Source organism: Vipera berus (genome assembly GCF_964194415.1).
Source record: "Vipera berus genome assembly, chromosome: 7".
Taxonomy (NCBI): Eukaryota; Metazoa; Chordata; class Lepidosauria; order Squamata; family Viperidae; genus Vipera; species Vipera berus.
In genome coordinates, this window is record NC_138209.1 from 45234731 (window position 1) to 45256177 (window position 21447).

A 21447-nucleotide genomic window follows, 5' to 3' on the forward strand; every position below is an offset into this window, starting at 1 on the left:
CATCCTATTGGTGTTCCTTGAAGATTTGGTTGTTTTCCCAGCCCTTGTATTAAATTGATGATTGGAGCACCTTGTTGAGTACATTTTGGTCATGTTTTTTTATTGAGCAAACAAATTCCTTTTTTTTATTCTATTATGTTTATATTGTGCATTACATTATAAGCCACCCAGAGTTTTTGAAGTTAAATGGTGCCTAGATTTAATTAATTAAAGAAGTGATAATGGGCATTATTATATGATTCATATATTAGCCACATATGCCTTTATAGTTTTATACAAGACAGCAATAAATATGATCAAATATACATTGGTCCCTTTTAATTGTATACAGGTCTCTATTTCTGTAACCAGTTTTAGATAAATATGAAATTATTTATAAATACTCTTTAAAAAATTGAAAAACATACTTGGAGAAATACATATTTTATTAAAGCGTTGATTCTGAAATTTAATTTTGAATATTCTTACAGTATCATCCTTTGATAATAGGTACATATTTCCACAGAACTGCAAAACAATCAAAATGTGACTTTTTAAAAATGTGCTTAGCTTATTAGAATTCAGATTAATTACAATTATAATCAAAATTTCAACTTCACGTTCCAAAGACTGGAATATTTTTTTCGCTTTGTTTCAACCATCACTCCTAAGATATAGTCCATTAAACTTCATTTTCATGCATTGCTGAAAAATGATTGCAGGTTTTGATTTCCATTACAAAATCATTAATAATATTAATAAAGAGTTCTCATGAATAAGCACACTTAAAGAAGGTTATCCAGGGAATGATAGCTTTACAATTTGTTAATGGAATAAAATTGGCATTTGAAAGCTGTGTCATGCTTAAGCAAATTAATTAACATATTTTTTTCAATAATCGCTATGACTTGTACAGGTAGGAAAAACTAAGATTTACTCCCCTCCCCAAGCAATCAGGTTTATTAAGGGAAAGTACTGATTTTTACAGGCACAGGCATAATTTGCTGTTCTTTGGTTTAATCTTTTCTGTAATTCTGCTATATTTTTTAAATCCCTACTTTTTATGCCATTTTTATAACACACAAGCTACATTCTGGTTCTGATTTGCAATTGTATATAAAAAGAAATTTTGAACCGTAATGTTAGTCACTTAGAAGGGCACTTTCATCATCCTTAATTACTGGTGGATTGTTTAAGTTTGAACTCAGTCTGTGGTTTATATGATTTTGCAGATTATTGTACAGTTTCTATAAGCCTTGGGAAATTATTATTCAATCAGCCTTAAGTGTGGTTGCTCTATAAAAGGTAAACTTTACAATACCTGCAAAGAAGTCCTCCACCAAACATTACAGTGGCACTTTGATGTAGGCTTTGCAGAGTCAACTGACCTTGTGTGATCATGAAAAAACGACTTAGCAAGGTCAGATCTGGTTAATACTTGAATAGGAGACTACTAGGTAAGACTAGAAGATAAGAAAAAAAAATCATTCTAGCAAACCCTATTATTGCCAATAATACTGTACAGATATGGAGATGTCCTAACAATCACCTGAAGTCAAACACAGCTAAAAAATAATAATAATCTTCTTTTTTTAAAATCTGTCCTTATGTAGAGGCAGGCTGCAGATGGTCAGTTACTCTCCCCAGGTTCTGGCTTAGGTTTACAGGCTCTGGCCTGTGTTTTTCAGTAGGAGACCCAAGTCTTAAATCATCCTGAAGTTTTTATATTTTAAAGGTTGAGGAAGATTTTTTTTAAAAAATACAGTATGTTACTTTTAGTTACCTGATATAATCTTGTTTAAGTTGACTGAAAGTGATAAACAGGTAGTCCTCAACTTAACCACAATTGAGCCCAAAATTTCCATTGCTAAGCAAGGGAGTTGTCAAGCGAGGTTTGTCCCATTTTACAACCTTTTTTGCCACAGTAGTTAAATGAATCATTGTACTTGTTAAATGAATCATGCAGTCATTATGCCAATCTGACTTACCCCATTGACTCTGCTTGTTGGAAACTAGCTGGGAAGGTTACAAATGATGATCACATGACCCTGGGACAGTGCAACTGTCGTAAATACATGCCAGTTGCCAAGCACCCAAATTTTGCTCCCATGATGAGTATGCTGCAACATTTGTAAGTATGAAAACCAGTCATAACCTACTTTTTTCATTGTTGTAATGTTGAATGGTCACTAAACAAATGATTTAAAGTCAGGGACTATCTGGAGATCATCTAGTCAAATCTGCTAATATAGCTTCAATAATCCAGAATCTACAGTTTCTGAAACAGTCTGCTCCATCATTGTACGGCTATTGTGTTAGGAAGTCGTCTTGATTTTCACTTGAAATCTGCTTCTTTGTAATTTAAACCAGTTGTTACTTGCCTTATCCTCTGCAACAACTCTGAGTAATTCTGCCTTGTCTTCCGCATGACAATATTTAACATACTTGAAAACAGCTGTAACGTCTCGCTGTAGGCTAAGCATACTCAAAACCTTCAATTTTTCTTCAAAAGATTTTCCTTCCAGGCTTCAATCATCTACATTTTTTCTCTTCTGGTCATGTTTCAGTTTCTCGGTGTCCAATTTATCAGTGTCGTTCTCTTGAACTCCAAGAGGGAAAACCAGTGGAAAATTGGGAAGTATCCTGCTTTATTTCTTTTTTTTAGGATCAGATTTAATAAAGGTAATCTCATTTTTTCTTAGCTTTTTAAAAATGAACAGAAACACTTGAGAAATTTTAGGATTTTGGCTACCTACTTTTATGCAGTTTTGGTCAAGTTGGTTTTTCCTGGAGAAATCTATTTTCGTAGTTAAGAATTTTCCAAAGTCGTTTCTCTTCTAGACTGCCTGCCTTGACAGATTACAGCACCCTACTACCAACGCTATAATATAATGTTTCCTCTTCATGGTCTCCTTATTCAAATACACATGACAGGACACTTAAGCTCAAATTTTGGATGTCAATGTGAGTGTATCTTCCTTCATGTATTACACAATCCGCCCTCTCCTCTCCATTTCGGTAGCCAGTTTGTTTTGTTATGCTTTTCAGTCTTCACATTCTTCTTCATGAATTTTATCCCACCAAATTTCATTAATGCTTATTAAATACGTTTTAGCTTGCATTAAGAACATAATTCTTCCTCTGTGTTTTCTATGCTCAGTACATTTGTATGAATACACTGGAATCGTTAATTAACCTGTTCCTACAGTACTGCATTATGTGCTCTTTATTATTGCGCCTTCACATCCTGCTACCCTGCACCCCATCCCTGCAGTACTTGTTTTTACACTATTTTCTGGGTTTACTTCTCTTCACTTCCCATAGAATTCAGAAGTTTACAATAGTCTCAATGTAAATGCAGCCCACTTCTTACAGAAGTCTATTTTGAAAAATGCATTTCATGTTATTGTTTTAAAAAATCCAAATCATTCCCTTTGGCACCATCAGTGAAGAAAATTGCTCACTAAAGATATTTTCTCTCTTTCTAAGGGATATCTTTTGATAGTGAGTGAATGAAACACTATGTGTATCCCAGCATTTTTAGATTGTCCAGTATTTCTCAGGCTAATAGCTATGTGCTTCTCAGAACTCAAGAAAATGAGTAAAGGTTTACAAGACCTTACAAAAGTTGTATAAAATCTGTACGTTCCTCCATAATTAGTAAACTGGTTAGCCATCTCTACTGCCCATCATATAGAAGGTTCATTAAGATTTCCCCATCCTGGTGGAATTAAAGATAAATGGGAGCTTACATGAAAATATCCAGTTGTTTAGATTTTTGTAACTAAGCATTTTTCCTTTCAATAATCTAATTAGACATATTTCAATAATCATGTTTACTTTTGCCAAGAACTTATCATGTTAGTTACTTATTGTAACATCTAATTGTGTTAGTTGTTTATATTTGGATCAGTTGGAAGTGATATTTGTCAGTAGGTTTAGAGAATCCTGGGAGTCATATCCCAAATGTGTGTACCGGAGGGCAGTTTTCCCCCCCAATCAGTGGCCAATTGATTGTTGTTGCATCATTCTCTTTCGAAAGGGGGTCTTTTTCACTACTACCAACAGTGGTAGTGTTCTCCTCTTTAAGCAAGAATTCTTTACACTATAGACATTGTAGAGTCATCTTCCTCAGTCTCAAACATGTTGCAGATCAACAATGAATCTTGAAATCTACTTTTTATAATATATTCCATATTATAAGAACTTCTATTGAGAGGTTTGAATCTTTATGTCACATTGCTGCATCTTGCCATACCATTGCGCTGGGCTACCTTCTCAAAGGTTTCTTGGTGAATTTGTGAATGCTTCCTTTGCTTGATTCAGGCATTCCCTATCTTATTTGATAACTAAGGTTTAGAGAGTCTAGCCCTTTTACTTTCTTCAGGAATGTGATGATCCAACAGTTGTAACTTATATAGTCCCTAATTTGGGGAGGAAAACAAGCATAACACATCCCCTCCAGGTCACAAGAAAACTTCCTTGTGTCTCCATATTCTTCTGATGAACAACATATAATGAAGTGTCCTCTGTCCAATCTATTCTATTTCCCTGTTTCTTTACTGATCAGATTCAATTTGGTCCTCGTTTGGTGGGTTAACTGATTGATCTTAACTGGTTGTGGTAGCAAATTGATCACCATGACTGGTCTTCTTGCTCTGGCAGAAAGAAAGAGGTATTTTGAATCTCCAAGCTTTAGCACACAATCCAGTGCATTTGTTGGAGAATTCCTTCAGCTATTGGGCACAGCAAAGGAAAATAGGAAAGCATGCTAACATAGTTTTTTAAGAAAACAAAAAATAGTATATTGATTCTGAAGTGTTTATAAAAAGCATTATAAGTACCTTCATGTCATAAGGAAGCGTACTTTATAGTTCTTCATTAATGGAAGAAAAGGAAGATCTCACTGCAGTTATGCATTTTATTCAGAACTGAATGAATGAATTTTCATACGTTCCCCTTTGATGGGGGGGAAGGGGAATAAAACTATTTTGTCAAGACATGGCTTTGCCTTCAAGGTAATGGCTTATTGCAGTGTTATAAAGCGAATGAATAAGAATAGATGGTGATGACTTCCTTTCTGCTTTCTTCGACTTTTCCTGTGGTGAAAATGGGACTGCTTGGTCTGCATTATGCATGACTGACATTTCAAACTCAGAATTCAGTTTACTATAAAGGTAATCCCTGATTTATAACCAATTATTTAGCTGTTCAGAGTTATGATGGTAGTTGTAACCATCCTCACACTTATGATGGTTGTAGTATCCCTATAGTCACATGATTCAATTCAGGCATTTATCATCTGGCATGTATTTACAATGGTAGTCTTCCCAGACAGCTTCTGACTAGCAAAACTAGTGAGGGAAGATGATTCACTTAACAAATATGGCAAAAGTCATAAAATTGGGCACAGTCATGTGATGACTCACTTAACTGCATCGCCTGATGATGGGACTTCCAATTGTGCTCATAAGTCAAGGATATCTGTATGGGTAAGTTAGTAGGCTGGATCGGGAGACTGGAAACAGAAGCTTGACTTGCTAAGTCTATAGCAGAAGCAAAACTAAATCACCAAAATTTTTGCCAGACCTTTGGATGAAAACAGGCTTGTTCTATCTTCCTTTAGTCTATAGCCGTGGTGGCAAACCTATGGCACACGTGCCTCAGGTGGCACGCAGAGCCCTCTGTGGGCACGTGCACCGTTGCCCCAGTCCTAGGCCTTCAGCTGGGTTTTATAAAACCTTTTCACTTTAGGCCTCCACCGCTGTGTGCAAAAAAAAAAGTTCAATCAATTTCAACTTCTCGCAGGAAAAAAAAGATCTCACAAAGTTGGAATTGATTGATTGAACTTTTTAGTCCCACCCAGTCTACAGTTACCACTGCAGCCATGCCCACCCAATGGGCCATGCCCACCCAATGGGCCATGCACACCCAGTACCCGACAATACATAAGTAGGTTTTGGGTTGCAGTTTGGGCACTCGGTCTCTAAAAGGTTCTCCATCACTGGTCTGTAGACTTGCTGAAGAAGTGTCAGTACTTGTTTTTCATGCTAGAGCAGAGGTAGGCAATCTTGCCTCTTTTATGACTTGTGGACTTCAATATCCAGAATTCCTCAACCAGCCATGCTGACTCAGGAATTCTGGGAGTTGAAGTCTACCAGTCAAAAGAGCCAAGGTTGCCTACCCCTGTGCTAGAGAGACAAATGAGATTTCTGTGACCAGGTGTCTTCTTATCTATCCTCATGTTGCTGCGGTTCAAATAACTACTCAAATTTTGGAAAACAATTTTCAATGCCTTTCACGTGGTAATTTATTTTAAAAGATCATTGTGAGCTTTAAACATGGATCTTTTGAAAAATAAGTGAACCAGGGTAGATTTCATACTGCAGATCACGCACATAGTCCAGCCAGTTCATCAATTTTCCATTCTCCAATGAGATTTATTTTGTAAAAAAATAATATGAAATAATCTAGGTGTCTCCCCCCCCAAGATTATTAACAAGTCATAGAAACAAATGCTTTTTATATGCATTAATTTTCTCTGAAAATATACTCCTGTGTCCCAGTGCAACTTGAGAGATCTGAGAACTGGGCACTTGAAAAGATTTTAAAACATTCATCCCTGTGTCCCATGTTTTTCCTCACCACCCTCAAAAACTTGATCTGAGTGTATGAAGTATGCGTGTGTGTGGGTGTGTGGGTGTGTGTGTGTGTGGCGGGGAAGTAGGAAGTTACAATTTCTTCAATTCATATTTCTAATGCCTTTAAAAATATTGATGGTGTATTTTTAATCTTTCTGTGCAATTATCCTTAAGCAGGTTTCAAAATAAAATTAAAATAAAACAGTATTATTGAAATTATATAAAAAACCCATGTATGTTAAAAGGTGGCTTGGAAAAAGCCGCGGCGGGGGGTGGGTGTAATTTATTTTGTTTATGATAAAAACAAATATCAGAAATGGGAGGAGATAATTTCAGAGAAAAGATGCTCATAGAGAAGGGACCTTAATGTAAATTCTAGCACTGCATTATGTCGGTATTCAGGGTAGCCTGATGATAATTATTTAGGCCTTTGTATGCCAAATATTGAAGTGTGAACTTGATTTGTCAGTCAGTTCAATGTCTGTAAACAAGGTAAAAAATGAATGGCCAGCGTCTCTGCTTTGGAATTTGCCGAGTTACATTATGCACTAAGTCCAGGTTGTGTATCCCATCAGGTGTATGATGCTAATCTAAATGAGTGATTAGCAGTACATGGGCAACAGTAATTAGATTGTCCTTATCCAAGAAAGAGGATAGTATGTGTAACACTTGAAGCTTGAGTATAAATGTTCTTTGGCCATTAAAAAGCACACTTGTGCTTGGGGGGTTTTTTGGCTGTGTGTGTGTGTCAGAAAAGGAAACATTTAGGGCCTGCTAAATTAAGACTGCAGTGGAGACTACAAAGTAGTCTTTTTGAAGCCTTCATTGGTACACAGAGCAATAAGCATAATTAAAAATTGTGTCTCATAACAGTCTCTACCCTTCATTCATTCATTGTCTGCCCAGCTACCAAATGACTCTGGGACACATAGAAAAAACTAAAAAAAAATAAAATAAAAAGTATACAACAGAACAAAAGACCAAAACAAAATAAAATGAAGCAAAGAAACAAAAATGAGGCCTGGAATAACAACAAATCTTCATTAATTTCCTGACTGAAATAATGATAGAAGCCACAAAAATCTTGGTGAGGGAGCATGGGGAGGATCATTCCTGAAGGCAGGAATTGCAACAGACAGATTTTAGCTGTCTACTAACCTATTTCCTCACTTGTGGTTTTCCAGAATATCAAGTAGTTGTATAGAAATGAAAAGTATCTAAATATATTTCAATTAAATATTGTTTCCAGCTTTCTTCCAAAAGGGATTTGTCTGACTTGGAATCAAATTTATACACAGCATCATGCACAGAAAAATTGTTTGTTTTGCATTTGTGGTTTCCTTTATCAAGAGAAAATGGCTAAATGATTCATTCTGCTTGGTTGAGGGCTAGTCAGCTCAGAGTTCCTTATGATAATAATTCAACAACAGCAGTCAAGCCGGAACAAGTGCAAGATATATTAACATAGGAATACAGCCTTCAGGTTCAGAGAAATTTTAACCTAGGTTTTGTGTTTATTTTTTGAGGAGATTGTACAAGAGAGAATGTAATACTTTGGAGAAAAATACGAAGTTGTACAGAATGGGTTTAGAGTAACAGACATAAGAAATACAACTTTAAATGGAACATTATTATGATTTGCTTGGGCCCATGGAGATTCCTTAATGAGGTACCAAAAGAATTCTGGAACAGTCTCCAGAGGGACAAGATGCAGGTTGACATTTGGATGCTGTAATGAATATTCTGTACCATAGATCTTTTCCGTAGGAAGATGACCTCTTCTATTTAATAGCTTAATAAGCTTCTTTGTACATGGTATACATTTTCCCCATCTCACAGCCCAATAACCTGCTTATTACTTTTCAGATATACATTTCTATTGCTAGTGCTGCTTTCTCTTTCTTTTCTCTCTCTCTCTCATTTAGATAATAGAAACAAATGCACATACTACAGTTCTCAAATAATTATGGAATAGAGATGTTGTTTTTACTTATATAATATTTTGGTTCCCTTTTTAAAAAAGAAAGGTAAAGTCTATATTGTAGTAATCTGAAATTGTGATCCATGTAAAGTAGGCATGGAAATGTCTACTGTCCATGCTAAGCACAAGAAGTCATGGCAATTAAATTTTTCCCTTCTACATTGTTGATTTGAACATCTGTCCTTTGACTATAATGGTGATGCAGTCTGTAAAATGTAACAAGATTTAATTTCATAGAGTCTGCCTACCTAAACAAAATCATTTTCGTATTTGTCAATTTTGACAAATTCACTGTGACTTTGGATGCTTGAGAGTGTAGCTCTGGAAGATTAAAAATATATTAAAAATATTTACTCTCCTAATAGAGCTGTTTATCTGATTATTCTTTGCAGATTTGTCACTAAACTATCATTACCCTCATTTACTTTGAGCAGCAATTATTGTACATTTCTTCAAATTTGCACCATTTGGGCTTGTCCTCTGTATTCCTGTTAATCTGCTTATTACTTTACACCCCCACATTTCTCCTGCCCCATTCGTAATAATGGTTGCAATCAATACCCATCATAATCATTTAATTCCTCTGGAGTTAAGCTTAGTGCAGATTTATCCAAGCGATCCTAGAATGTTCTGTTCTCCAGCATGATAGATGGAGAATCCACGAATGAGTTAACTCTTGTCTTCCTGCCCAATTAGACTGTCAGTCAAACTTGCCACGCCTCTCCTGGGCCAGGACACCTCCCAGTCACGACTTAGTCTGTGCCCAGAAAAGACGTAGCAAATTTGGCTCCCAGAATCCTGCTGAGTCTTCAGAGTAATTTGAGCAGATCGTATAGGTTTTTTTCCCCCTTCGTGGATTCTTCTCATCCCCTGAGCTGGGACCAGTGCAGTATCTGGCTTCTCCTTCCCCTTTCCAGCTTCAAGCTCTGTGTGAGATGCAGCCTTCCAAAAAGCCTCAGGCTTTAATTTTCCGCGGTCGCCATTTTGAATGCCTGCTGTTTATTGTCAGTTTGTGGAGAGTTTTTCTCAGTTCAGCTGTCTGTTTAAGAGTGCCTGAAATTGCAGGAGCTCGTGAAAACGTTCCTTTTTTTTCTAGCTGCAAGCTCTGACTAAGCTGCAGCCTCTTCTGACTTCTCTGGCTTGCGTTTTTGCAGTGCGTTTATTGCAGCCACCATTTTGAATTCCGTTTTTCAATTTTGCAAGTCTGTGGGGAGGCTTTTACTAAGAAATTCTTCGATGCTTGTTTTTTTTCAGCGTGCCTGAAGTAGCAGAGGCACGCGAAGAGTTTTGCTTGCCTTCTAACCGGTCTTGAGGGGAAGGAACAGATTCCCTCCTGTGCTCATTTTCAGTAGCGGCTGCCATTTTGGGTGTTGCTATCATCCCAGTTTTTCCAGAAAGCTTTTGACTTGGTTTGTCCTTGCCAGCTCAGGAGGGGGAGGGGGTGGATTTCAAGCACCCCTCAAACTACAGAGTTGCAGTTTGCTTTGCCAATCCAAGAGAAGCTGGCTCTGAGGTGCTGGACAGGCGCAGGGCCCCTTTTCAGGCTTCCTCCTTCTAATCATTGCAGAGGGCTCTGAGTTCGGATTCCTTCTGCTTGCAGTTCAATTTTGTGTGTGTGTCATCAGTTTTATGCTGACTCAACAACATCACATCCATTCATTGTTTGTCTTGACTCCAAAACCTTTCAGAAGTGAATGGTCAAGCACAGGAGGTTTTCAATTGCAGTTCTAGACCTCAACGTCTCATTCAGCCGGAGAGTGCTGCAACAGGTAGTGCCACAGGGTGGGACACAGGCCCAGACTGATTCCCTCCCATAGGAACAGGGCAGCTTTGGTATGTCCCTTTCGTGGATTCTCCATCTATCATGCTGGAGAAGGAGCGTTGTCTTACTTGAATGCCTTTTCTCAGCATGATGATGGAGAATCCACACCCACCCCTTAGTGTCCATCAGGTCCTGTGTCAGGGGTATAGGAGCCAACACGTCGGACTGTTGTCATTTGCTTCACCTTCGTCGTCACTGGGAGGTGTCCTGGCCCAGGAGAGGCGTGGCAAGTTTGACTGACTTAGTCTAATTGGGCAGGAAGACAGAGTTAACCCATTCATGCATTCTCCATCATCATGCTGAGAAAAGGCGTTCAGGTAGGACAACGCCCCTTCGACTAGATTTTCTGGGAGCTTCCATTTTTGCAATGTAATTGCTGGGGATCAACTATGTCTCTACCACTTAAAATACAATTACTTGTTACCTTGTCATTTCTCATCCTTGTCTTTTTACCATCTTCTCATTATAAAAAACAGTAGCTGTTGTGTGCTAAGGATTTGTGTTTCTATTGTATCCTGGCTCCTGTTAGTTGTAGTTGTTGTAAAACAATGAAATATGTTGAACTTTAAGAACCTTTTGGATTCATATTTTCATGGGATCAGAATAAATGACATAGGATCCTGAGAATGATAGGGTTAGAGACACTTACTAAGAATACCATGAAGAATCAATCAATGAGTGCTGAACCAAATAAAAACAGATTACTGCTTTGAAACAATAGTCATTGTTATTTGGGCATTTGAAGTGAGTTTGGTTAAGGTTAGGAGGGGTTGACAAAAATACCGTAGATGGAATGGATGGAATTACTGCATGCCCTTGCAAGAGTTACAAATTATTACTGTACCAGAGTTAATTCAGTAAAATTCTAATGAGCATTTATATATATGCAGTCAGTAGAAGACAAACCTGAGTTGACATAAAATAATTATTAACTTGGCATTTAATATTAAATTCCTTTTTGAAGTATACTATTTCAACAATCCCATACCTCAGAAGCAAGGTGTCATTAAAAAGAAGTCCCAGAATTTTTTACTTGTGCCAGACATCATGGGAATCTTCCATTTTAATATGCAATTATAGGATCAACAGCTTTCTGAGCCAGCTAAGCTGCAACTCTTTTTGATCTCTTCATTCTGTGTATTTTCTTGCATTCTATCCATCATTTCTTTCATCATCTCCTTTAACTGATGACCTTTATTTGCATTTCAATATATACTGTATGTAAGTTGAAAGCTGTCATATTAAACTTGCTGTAAATCAGCAGCCACCAGCCTTTTGGACACCAAGGACCAGTTCCATGGAGAAAGCTTTTTCTGTGGACTGGATGGGATGTGGTTTTGCATGCTACCTGTATCCTGTGGATGGGCTTGGCTTGTTTGCGTGGGCCGGTGCCAGTCCATGGACCAGGGATTGGGGACCCCTGCTTTAAACAGTAAATTTATTTTGGACTATAAGAAAATATCATGAAATGATATGAGTTAGTGTTGCTTGTATAGTGAGATTCCAAATCAATATTAAGGGTCAAAATACTCTTCACAAAGTCAAATCCCCAAAACCCATCTACTGGGACATCGCCAGGGTTGATTTGATTGATCTGGTTGCCTAGACATGTGTCCCCTTCCTCTACATTCTTCCGAAAGCTGTGCATTCTGTAGTAGAGGACAATCATCCTAGAGAGTGTTCAATATCTGCACTCCCCTGATAGAACTTGGAAAAAAGTTCAGGGACAAATATGTAACTTTGAATTGTGTTCCTTAACAAATCAATGAACAAGTATAATGTTTTTGACTAATTAGATTCTATTTATCAAGTCTTAAGATTTGTCTGGAGAACATCTCACATAGTAGTTCATATACATGCAGAAATATTGAAAATTCAAAAGAATTCACAAATTTTTAAGCCCCACTATAAATAAATTGAGGTACCTTTGCAACTTGCTATATTATATAGTTGTGAATATTAGAAATGTTTGGATAAGGCTGATCATATGGATCTCTCCAAATATTTCCCACTCTTCTGCATAAAATAACATGGATATTGCTATTTATCAGTACATAATTGGCAGGGTCTGTTGCTAGGAGTGAGTCATAGTTTCTGTGCAAGATTCAACTGGGTTGGCTGGATTACAACATGACTTGGCTTTCTCAGGATAAAGACTGCATCACTGATAAGATCAAATTGTAAACACTAGAAGAGCTGTGGCAGCAAAAAAAGGAAAAAAAACTGGAGGAGTCTGGTACCACCTTTTCCAACTAAGCTTTTGCATTTTAATAAAATTAGCTGGAAAATTAGTTGCTACCATACTCTTTCTGATCAAAGTAAAGTTCAGGAAATGTTGTGGCATGTTTATAGCACATTTTTTCCGATCAGTTAAGATCTCCTATGCCACAACATTATTTTCTCCATTTGGGAGGGAGAAACTAATTACTTTACAAGAAATGAATAAAAATGCAAATTGACTGGACTGATTGGAAATATTACGTGTATCAAAGAGGTGATAATTTGTTCACGGGTATGCTGATGGACGTAACACAGTTCCCTCAAGTTTATTCAGACAATACCTGCTAGCTTCAATTGTCTCTGAAATGCTCTTCTTTTTTCTCTTTTCATTGTAGAATTTCTAAAAGAAAAGAAAATCTGCCAGTATGATACTATATTAGTTTTAATATATGTAGATTGTATATAAAATGTAAAGGATTTTCTATTTGGTAGTCTACAGTAGATGGTAATTAAAATATGCAATTTGAATTGGTTGTGCTACATAAATGACAATTTGACCTGCATTAATAACTTGGCTTTTCTTGATTCAAAGCAATTAGCAGTTTTTCCTCTAATAAAATGGGACCATTTTTGCATGAAAAACAAAAATGATACTATCTGGTTTACTTGCTTTTCGTATTGTTTCATCACTACTAGTTTTATAAATGTCTTTCTACAGTGACATCTGGTGGTTAATTCAGACATTTTTAAAATAACATTTGAAACTGAATTCAATTTAAACCTGTTTAAAACTGAGTATGATAATTGGTTTTCTTTTTGTGGATTTTTTAAGTAAATGAGATGTGATTAGAAACAATTTTTTAAAAGGTTCTGGGGTTGAATTGAACTAACCATTCATTTAGAATCAGGGTGGATTTGATTTAAATCAACTCGATTTAAATCACTGGTAAAAAGGCTTGATTTAAATCAACTCGATTTAAATCATAATTTTTAAAGAGCAACTGTCATCTCTGTCCCACAGCGACTCCTCCTCTGACCTGCTGTTGACTCACCGACAGTCCCATTCACTTTAATGGGACAGCTGGTGATGCGGCAGTGACACAACAAGGTGAGGGACATGGCGGACAGCAGCTGAGTGGATGCTTGCTAACAGGTGCTGCCATATCGATCTGAAATGACAGGTGCTCTTTAAATGTAAGGAGTCATTCTTGCTGGTAGTTAGAATCTTTAATATTATTTGCAAACAAAATGAAGGTTTCCTATTTAGAACAATAAGCTGTCAGGTTAGTAAAACAGCGATATCAGAACCCATTTTAGGTTAATAGGCTCATCACACATAGCTGGAAAAATAAAAATTCTTTTATTTAACTGAAACTCTTAGAACCTGGTACAGATGCATTTCTCTTCAAACAATCATACAATTTGTAATGTACATAGATTTGCAAAACAATGGGATAAAGGAATATTCCTGAACTTTGTTTTATGATTTATCTCACGGTTACTGTGAAATTGTGTGAATGCATCAATGCAGTGTATGTTATCTCAGCTTGCAGAGCTTGGATTCACTGAATGAGTTTACCAAAAAGGTAAATATTGCAGAATATACAGCCTAATGCTACAGAACAAAGCTCCATTTCTTGCTGAATAAACTAAATTATTAATGTATTTTAAGTAGAAAACTATATTTAGATACATTTTTTAATCCAAAAGCATTTTATTAAAATGAATTTGATAAAAATAAAAAAATCCAATTTAAGTAAAAAAATCCTATTTTTTTTTTTAAATAATAATTGATTAGTATTCACCCTGTTCAGAGTTAATGTTGTCTTGTAGCGAGTTAATTCTGGTGCTTATTATCCCTGTCCTCTCTTTGTATTAAGTGGCTTCTTTTTTCTTTTTCAAATATAGCAAGGAATGAAGAGAGAAAAAAGATATGAACTCTTGGTGACTAAAAATTCTTTTTTTATTTTTTTATTAATTTTATAATTTTACAATTATAAGTATTTAATAAACAACATGTTGTCTGGGTCCATTGGTAATTCAGTGATACATATTAACTTTTTCAGTATAGTTCCAATACTACACCATCCAGTGCTTCCTTAATCCTCTCTTCTTCTGGTGCTATGCATTTTTCCACAATGGGCAAATACAATTGTTGTTACTGTTAATACATATACAATTAAATATAGACATCTTCATCACATTTTTCTGGTATTGTACGTAATATCGATAGTGTCAGTTTATAATATCTTTTCTAGCCAAAACACATCTCAATTGCATTTGCACTTAAAATCCATTTGTTCAATCAATATCCTGTTTTACCCGCTTTTTAAAAAAATTTCTCCTCAGTGTTCAAAGTATCTATTGCTTATAATTTTCTCATAATAAATTATATTTGGGTAACCAAAGGCTTCTCTTATTCAAACCCTTTTAGAATTTTCATATTTCCCATCTCATAACAAAATATAATATTCTGGTTACAAATCCTATCCTTTTAATTGTAATAATACTTTTATTTCTAACAGTTATCTATTTTCTAAACCATATTCAAACATCTGTTTCATAGTATAATATCCCATCTAATAGGTCAAAACCTCTACTTTCTTCAGTCTTACTCTTGCTGTCTTCCTTTGCCAAATAACTTTCCAAGTCAGTACATTTGAATCATCAAGTAATTCTTCCTCTGTTTTTGTATATATTGTTTGGAATGAGGAAGAGAATTTGATTCAAGTATTTTTGAAAGAAGGCTCAACCCATTTATATTCATTAAACAGCCTCCATCTTTCTCCTTCAGCTTTTCTTTTCTTGTTTGTCAATATTCAGCATTTCTCCTAACAGCTTTATCCGTTCGCTCAGCTCTTCTTCCTTATCCTCAAATGTGTTTTGAAATCTTGACAAGTAAGATATCTTTTCCATTGCCGGTGTTATCCTGCATCTTCTAATTTTTCATTTATCTGTATCTTGTCTGTTAATTCCTTCCTTTAGGTCCTCCATTTTTGGATCAGTTTCTTCCAATTTTTCTTCTGTTTTCTGGGTTACTAGTTCCTTCTTTGTAGTCATTGTCAGGATTTGTAAGTTTAGATTAGAAAATTGTTTTTTTATCTCATTTGCGTTATTTTTAGTCTCATCATGAAATAAAACAATTGTCTTTTGGATTGATTTCAACATAGCATTTCTTTCTGAGATTTCATTAACATTAACAGTATATCAACCTGGGAGTTTCAGAGACAGGTGTTAAAGATTATTTTTTACCATTTAAGGTTAAGTATGGAACACTCTTTTTGTTTTTGTACATAGTCTTTATAGTCCAATACGGTCGGTCCCCAGCACAGATAAGCAGACCAAGAGGTTTTTTCCTCTTTTCCCAGCTACAGTCTTTAAAAGTGAAAGTTTCCAAGGACAACCAAAGTCTTATCTGAGTGGGCTTCAAGCCAAGTTTCTTTAATAATAAATTGCAGTGCCGTAGTTCTCCATTAGGTGTCATTAACACCGTCTTCCACCTTTTTAAATCCAAACTTATATTACAAACTTTTCAAGTCTCTTTTCTAAAAAAGTCTCAAAAATACTTTTCATCCCAAAATTTCAAAACTTATCTATATTGGTTCCAAATTAATCTTGTGATTTTCTGTTTTCCCTGAAGCAATTAGTTTGCCGCTTTTCTTTTCCTGAAGGAATGGGGCGGAAATTCCCCTTCCCTCTCTCATCGGGGAGGATTCTTTGCTTTGGGTGGGTTTTTCCCCAGGAAAAAAATCTTAAAATCATAAAGAGAGGATATAGTCCATGTTGCTCAAAAGCCTCTCGTTAGTGTTTATTTTCTTTGGTTGTCAGCAGCTTCTGACTGGCCACAGAACTGTAGCCAGTCTTTCCCCTCCCAGTTTGAAGGGCTTCCTCAGATCAAATGGAGAGGCCACTGCCCCTCCATGATCAACGAGGGTCCCCTCCTTCAGGGAAAATTTTGACACTTTTTAGGGCCCCAAGTGGGGCAAAATTGAACATGGAATATGGAGGCCATCTTCTTGCGCCCATCACGCCACAATGCCTAACTGGAAGTCCTTGGTGACTAAAAGTTCTGATCAGAGTGTAACTCAATACAGTACATGATGGTCAGATTTTTTTGGAATTGGGAACACTTCAAATATATTAAGCAATAAGAGAATTAATTCTTCTTTGGTGTTACTGCATTGGGATTGAGTGGCCAGAGCAGCCAAGTGAAAACCAAATATGGGGGATGGTTAGTTGTTAATGAATAGGTGTAGCTGGATCTTCTGAATGTGTAGTTTAATTTATTCACTTTTATTTAATTTGTACATTTGTAAACTACAGTAGTCAGTTTTACTCTTTACAGAAGCGGTAATAGCCAATACAGCAACAGTAGTACTGCATAAAATAACAGCAATACTGTATATAATTTCTGCAAAAAGTATGTAATCCCAACTCTCAGAAAACCTGGCATTAAAGTCCCAAATGCTCTCTAGAACACAAAGCTTTTAAAAGCTTCTGGAAGGCCAAAAGGTGGTATCTTCATCTTGGGTCAAAGTGTCCTGAGAGGAAAGCACATTTCCCATGCCTGATTTTAGGCTCTTTATCCGCTGTGCTTGTCAGTCAACCTTCACAAGACAATTCCTATGACTTTGGCTTGAGCTCATGGAAATACAGTACTAAGTCCAAATTTTATCATTAATGCATCAGAACTGGTATAGTTTAAATCTGATCAACAGGATAATAGTAAAGGGAAAGATTGAGGTTCATGGGTTCCTTTCTATGGAGAAGATCTAACACAGGTGAAATCCATGTTAGCAAAGTATATTAATCGAATTTTTGACTATAATTGTTAGCCATGGCAGAGAAATGAAGAGATTATTGCCTCACAAGTTTGTAATCCTCCTCCTAAAGAACTGAGGAGAATTAATCCCAGGGTTTCTAAAGACTATGCAACCTGTTTATAGTACCACTGCACATTAAGGTACTTGTTTCCTGCTTTGGAAGTAGGACTGGATCAACTGTGTTGACAGCCTAGGCCAGGGCTTTTCAACCAGTGGTACATGTACCACCGGTGGTACTTTAGTACCTGGCAGGTGGTACATGACCCCTAGTCAAGGGTAGCTAGGGAGGGAACCAGCTAAAGTGGTGCTGCACAGATCTGGAGATCAGCTGGAGCTGCAGGACTTGGCAGAAGCCCCAGGATCTGCACTCACCACTGCGTGCTGGTTGGAGCTTCTGGCACGCCAGGAAAAGAAGAGGAGGAGGAGGGCGGAGAGAGAAGCTATAAAAGGGGTAGGTTTTGGTGGGAGAGAAAAAAAACACATGGAGAAAGAGAGAGAACAGAAGAGAAGAGACTTGTTAGCGAAGCGGTGAGGAGAGAGCGAGCGAGCAGCCTTTGCAAGTGAAGGGTGAGTGAAAGAGCAAGCAAGGGGCTTTTGCGAGCAACATGTGAGTGAATGAAGCAAGAGAGAAGCTTGTGTGAGCAACATGTGTGTGAATGGAGTGAGAGAGAAGCTTTTGCAAGCAATGTGTGAGTGAATAGAGCAAGAGTGTGTGTGAATGAAGCAAGAGAGAAGCTTGTGTGAGCAACATGTGTGTGAATGTGAGAGAGAAGCTTTTGTGAGCAACGTGTGTGAATGGAGTGAGAGAGAAGCTTTTGCAAGCAATGTGTGAGTGAATAGAGCAAGAGTGTGTGTGAATGGAGCAAGAGAGAAGCTTGTGCGACCAACGTGTGTGTGAATGGAGCGAGAGATAAGCTTGTATGAGCAATGTGTGAGTGAATGAGAGCGAGAGAGAGGCTTTTGCGAGTAACGTATGAGTGAATGGAGCAAGAGAGAAGCTTTTGCAAGCAACATGTGTATGAATGGAGGGAGAGAGAAGCTTGTGTGACCAATGTGTGAGTGAATGGAGTGAAAGAGAAGCTTGTGCGAGCAACGTGTGAATGAATGGAGTGAGAGAAGCTTTTGTGAGCAATGTGTGAGTGAGTGGAGCAAGAGAGAAGCTTTTGCGAGAACTTGTGTGTGAATGAGAGCAAGAGAGAAGCTTGTGTGCGCAATGTGTGAGTGGCTAGAGGCTTTTGCTAGCAAAGGTTGAGTGGGGGTTGTGAGTGAAGGGTGAGAGAAAAAGTGAAAAGTGGGGGAAAATGGGAAAAGAAAAGGCATTGACTTCTGAGTTCCACTGTTGCAGTAGGAAGTATTAACATTGAACCTCAACTTTTTACTTTCCATAATATTATAAACTAACCATTTATATAACAACAAATGAATCTAACCAGTAAAGCCCCAAATCCCCACCTTTTTTTTTAGTCATCAAGTTTTTGACTCCTTGCTAAGCACTGGAGGTACTCGAATATTGTCATTTCTTAAATGTGGTGCAATCCATGAAAAGGTTGAAAAGCCCTGGGCTAGGCATCATTGCAGGTCAAATATTAAGTTAGGATATATTTAATGTTACAATTATATGTATATTTAATTGTGCTGGTTTTTCTTTCTCGTAATGCTAATTCACAATAATTATCTAAATATGATTTGCATTTTACTTCCCATCTGTAATTAATTGATTTGAACATTATACTTTTTTTTTCTTTACAGAATAGCAGAAATATTTTTGACCTGTCCTGTAGGGGAAAAAGCATTTAAAAACTTAGCTGATACTTCCTACAAAAATGTTTTCATCCTTTTTTTATCTCTTTCTAAACAGGTAAAATATTCACTGTTGATCGGCTTGATCGAGAGACTACTTCTCACTACTGGCTAACTGTTTATGCAACTGACCAAGGGGTTATTCCTCTGTCTTCATTCATTGAAATCTACATAGAAGTTGGAGACGTTAATGACAATGCTCCACAAACTACTCAGCCTGTTTATTACCCAGAAGTTATGGAAAACTCGCCCAAGGACATTTCAGTCATCCAGATTGAAGCCTTTGATTTGGATTCAAGCTCTAATGAAAAGCTCACTTACAAGATTAGTAGTGGAAATCCACAAGGATTCTTTCACATAAATCCTAAAACTGGTAAGTAGCTGGCAGATGTTATTTTGTGAACTTTTATATCATTAACTTAATTATTTGGATTTTTAAATAGAAATTAAATTGGAGAAAATCATTTGAGACTTTGAGAGATAATGTGTACTGTATGAAGAATATGTGGAAAATAATAGGACTACTATTGCAAAACTGATTTATATATTGGTCTAATAGAGAAAATGATTTTTATTGGGAATGTTGGCAGATACTTATATTTGAACATGTTATAAATAAAATTCAGAGGATAACTTTAAAGTATCTTATTTTCAGCCATTGTTGAATTCTGGTTGGTTTGTATTTATTTCACAATATATACTGTTTTATTAGTACAGACTTAAATGTCTTAGGTTTAATTTGCCATAGGAAATAAGTATATGGAAGTGCATGTGGTAATGTGGTATCCAGGTCAAGATTAAATGCAATTCTGTACAGGTAATGCAGTCATGAAAATAAATAACTATTTGAGTATTTTATTGTTTAGGTCCTTGAATCCATCTGATCTAGCAATCTCAAACACATTTTCACGCAGCTTTTGCTATTTATTTTCCTTTTGTCAAGGAATCAGTAGGTTAAACTGAAATATGGCACGAACAGTGTATGCAACTGTTTGGTTCAGCATTTTTCTCCAGTGCTACCTACACTATGCACTTATCTGTGCCTTACTCATTTGACTTGTAGGGGGATACATTTTATTTTATAATTTGGGTCTTTCATTTGGTTAGTAAGTAATTAACTTTTTCATAGAATTTTCCATGATACATGAATCTTCTCCATCAGACATATTTGATAGCTTTCAGAACTAGATTAATGAGTTATCAAGTAATTTTTGTTATTACAAGCATGATTAGCAAACTTGCTAGACATTTCATTCAAAAAAATATATATGGGTAATCCTTGCTTAAGTCCATTCATAGTGACTATTCAAAGTTACAGCTGTGCTGAACAAAGGAATTTACTACTGATCCACAAAGTTTCAGCTGTTGCACTGCCTCCATGGGTATGTAAATAAAATTCAGGGCCACCTATATTTATGACTGCCTCAGAGCAATCATATTAATCCGGGGGTAGGGACAGTTTGGATTGGGTGAGGGCGGGCCTTGCATAATAACTGATGGGATTCAATTAACATCAGCAATGAGGGCCACCATATTGCTGTTGCTAAACAATGCAGTTACCTGTCATTGCACTTTACAGTCACGTTACTTAGCGAAGGAAATTCCAGTCACAATTATTATAGTTAACAAAGTGCTACCTGTATGTAAATTATTAATGTTACATTATGTTCTTACATTCTATTTGTTTTTAGTTACCGTATATACTTGAGTATAAGCCGACTCGAGTATAAGCCGAGACCCCCAATTTCACCCCCAAAAACTGGGAAAAGTTGTTGACTCGAGTATAAGCCAATCCGCCGTTCTGCAAGCCTCCGCCGCCGGCGGAGGCTGGATCCGCGCTCTGCAAGCCTCTGCCGCCAGCAGAGGCTCGATCCGCCATTTTGCAAGCCTGAATACACAGGAATACCCTGTGTGGCCGCGGCTCTCGGGGAAGCCCTGGCTGTCCGCTTCCTCGCTCCACGCTGCCATTCGGGGCCCGCGCGTTCCCCGGGCAAATCGCGGCGCCCAGCAGGCGAGGAAACACGCCCGCTCCAGTCGCCCCCCCCTTCCCTCAGGAGACGCGAAGCAAGTGACCGCCCGGAGCTTACCGAGGACTTGCGCGCGGCCGAGGCTTCGGTGCTTCCAGGATCGCGCGCACCTCTCCCAAGCCGCCGCCGTCCGGAGACCTGCCGAAGTTTGGGG

The 21447-nt window shown here is 37.2% G+C and overlaps 1 protein-coding gene across 2 annotated transcripts in view; it reads left to right on the plus strand.

Moving 5' to 3' along the window:
• Window positions 1–21447, plus strand: part of FAT1 (FAT atypical cadherin 1) — a 124687-nt gene that overhangs the window by 32189 nt on the left and 71051 nt on the right. For both annotated transcript variants that reach the window (XM_081333081.1, XM_081333082.1), the window contains exon 3: window positions 19325–19639. In XM_081333081.1, the coding sequence (XP_081189207.1) occupies window positions 19325–19639 (315 nt within the window). The remainder of the gene's footprint in view (window positions 1–19324; window positions 19640–21447) is intronic.